This window comes from Morone saxatilis, unplaced genomic scaffold (genome assembly GCF_004916995.1).
Source record: "Morone saxatilis isolate NCDOM2014 unplaced genomic scaffold, NCSU_SB_2.0 Contig11, whole genome shotgun sequence".
Taxonomy (NCBI): Eukaryota; Metazoa; Chordata; class Actinopteri; family Moronidae; genus Morone; species Morone saxatilis.
Window position 1 is genome coordinate 21,220,767 of NW_023339663.1, and position 2,492 is coordinate 21,223,258.

General features: G+C 36.5%; 1 protein-coding gene across 1 annotated transcript in view; it reads right to left on the reverse strand.

Moving 5' to 3' along the window:
- loxl1 (lysyl oxidase-like 1) overlaps window positions 1-2,492 on the reverse strand; it is a 16,169-nt gene continuing 13,677 nt past the window's right edge. Inside the window, exon 7 of the mRNA XM_035651936.1 lies at window positions 1-2,013. Within this exon, the coding sequence (XP_035507829.1) occupies window positions 2,007-2,013 (7 nt within the window). The 3' untranslated portion in view covers window positions 1-2,006. The remainder of the gene's footprint in view (window positions 2,014-2,492) is intronic.

Genomic DNA, 2,492 nt, shown 5'->3' on the forward strand with positions numbered 1-2,492 from the left:
GATGTGTAAATGTATTTATTGTATATGACATTTTTGACAGGTGTTCACTGTTCGAAAAATACAAATTTCATCACCTCATGTCAAAGATGCTGCATAACTGTCACCTACTCTTGTGCTGTCGTTCTGCTTAATGTCAGAATCGCATGTTGTTGCATCTTAACAGTATGATCATGTGCTACCAAAGTAAAATGCCGATCAAATTAAAGAACTGACTATTTACAAGAGGCCTATTCTGCATTTAAAGCATTTTGAATCTGCAGAATGAAAACAGAGAAATTAAAAAAACTCGACAGCAGCAAAGTAATTTTGGTGCATTGTCATTGTGTGATCACTACACGGAGACCGAATTGTTACTGCAAAAAAGTTAAACTTCACTAATCACATTTCTAGATATTAAAGTTATAATCCTTAAGATTTTCACACAATTAAACCCAATTTTTGATACTATTTTTTCTCAGCATATTACTTATTGACTGGCTTCTTTATTAAAACATGAGTTTGTTTGGTTGCACTCTAAACAGATGCACCAGTTTACAGTTCTTCTGCTGTATTGCTGCTCAAGGAGTGCTGTGATAACCAACCAAGACTGAAATCTAAGTCATTGTGTGTTCTTATATTCAATAGATTTTAGGTTTTTGGCTATGTGCTGCAAGAGAGTGGTGAGGCAACAGCAAATCATTGCAGAGATTTCCAATGAAAACCAAACAATTAACAGGAAACAACAGCTCACTCAGTTGGAGAGGTAGGTAGAGATGGCTTTCTGACGCTCTGCATTAAAATACTAAGTCTGTAGCAGTAGTGTTTTTTTCCATCAACACACATACTATTTGAATAATTCAGATTATCAAGAAATATGTCTATATATATATATATATACAGTATATATATAGACATATATACGTATATACATAAGTTCACTGAATTTCACAAAATACAGTAACAGGTCAAACTGGATAACCAAAGTACAATCACTTACAACACAATGATCTCCATCATTAAAGTCATGCATCAGAGGAATATTTGTATATACATTCTTCAAAAGGTGTAGATGACCTATGTGCCATCTGACCAGTGTTGGTAGTTGAAGAGGAGACTCTAAGACAGTGTGAGTCTTGTTTCCTGGAAAGCACCCTTTTCTGCCTGTTGAGATTCATGTTCCTGTTTTACTGAAATAAGAAAGGATAAATGGGGACACAACATGAAAATACAAGGATTTGAAAGACTGTCTTTATGTTGACTTATAATTTGATGGAGTTGACAAATGCAAATATGATCTGCTGTCTTCCTTTTGCTGCTAACACAACATTAAACAGGATGTGCCCACAGAATCACAGTATCCCAGCCTGACCCACTGAGGCATTGAAGAGGAAAAAAAACAAAAAAACTAACACATTATAGTTCTTCTGAGTCACTGGGCATCTCAGTCTGTCCCCACACTGCATGGATGAATGCACCTGGGAAGACTTTCTTCTCTAATTTTATTTGTTGGATTGCAGCTGAACCCTGACTTGTCTGGAACTACTGATTTCAGCACTGGCACCGTTTCACTCTTTATTTATAATTCAAACCGAGCCATTCTGCCAGGGGGTGTGCATAGATTTTTGATGTGCAGATACAGTAAACACCTCTTTTGAAAGTCAATGATGTGTCCTATGATTAACCAAACCAGACTGGTAGAGTTCCAATATGAAGAATATAGTAGGTAGGACAATATTACAACATAGATTGTAAGGATGTGAACTGTTAATTCATTACTGTATTATCAACATGCTATATGCATTATGCAACAGTGCATGTGTGTGTGTGTATGCATGTCTACTTTAAACCCCCCCACTCTTTTCAGTGCTAGTAGAACCCTTGTTTGCCATGGGCCCAGCATACCAAGACAGCACAAAATAGTAGAGACAAACAACATCAACAATGAACCAACAACAGATGGATTCCATTCACATTTCAATGGAATAGCAATCGGGGTCACTCTAGTGTGGCAGCCTTCCAGTGCCTGATCAAGACCTGTAAAATAAACAGACAACAAATAACACTTTTGTTAGAAGAACTGTATATACACAGGACTCAGTGAAGGATTTGAGTGCAATATGAGATATAGTACATAATGAACAATTTGACTAGGCTCAAGCAAAATAACTGCAAATATAAAATTATTAACTATGAAGGATGTTTTCTGTTTACATTAATTTTAATACTGTTTTACAGAAGCTTTCTGTTCACACCATGACACCAAAACCATAAAAAACTCTCCTTTTTTACTATAGTTTGACCGTGGTTGCCAAACAATCAAAAGGTAAATTACCACCACCATCTAATAGGGAGTTTGGCGGAAATGAATGGATAGACCATCATCACAAACATGAGTGGATACCAGGCTCTTCTCTGAAGCTTCCAACTCTCGCTGGGAGTGCTCATTTCCTGATTCAAAATAGCCTATCACACAATACAGGTCTGTTTACTGGAACATTAAGTCCTTTTGTTGT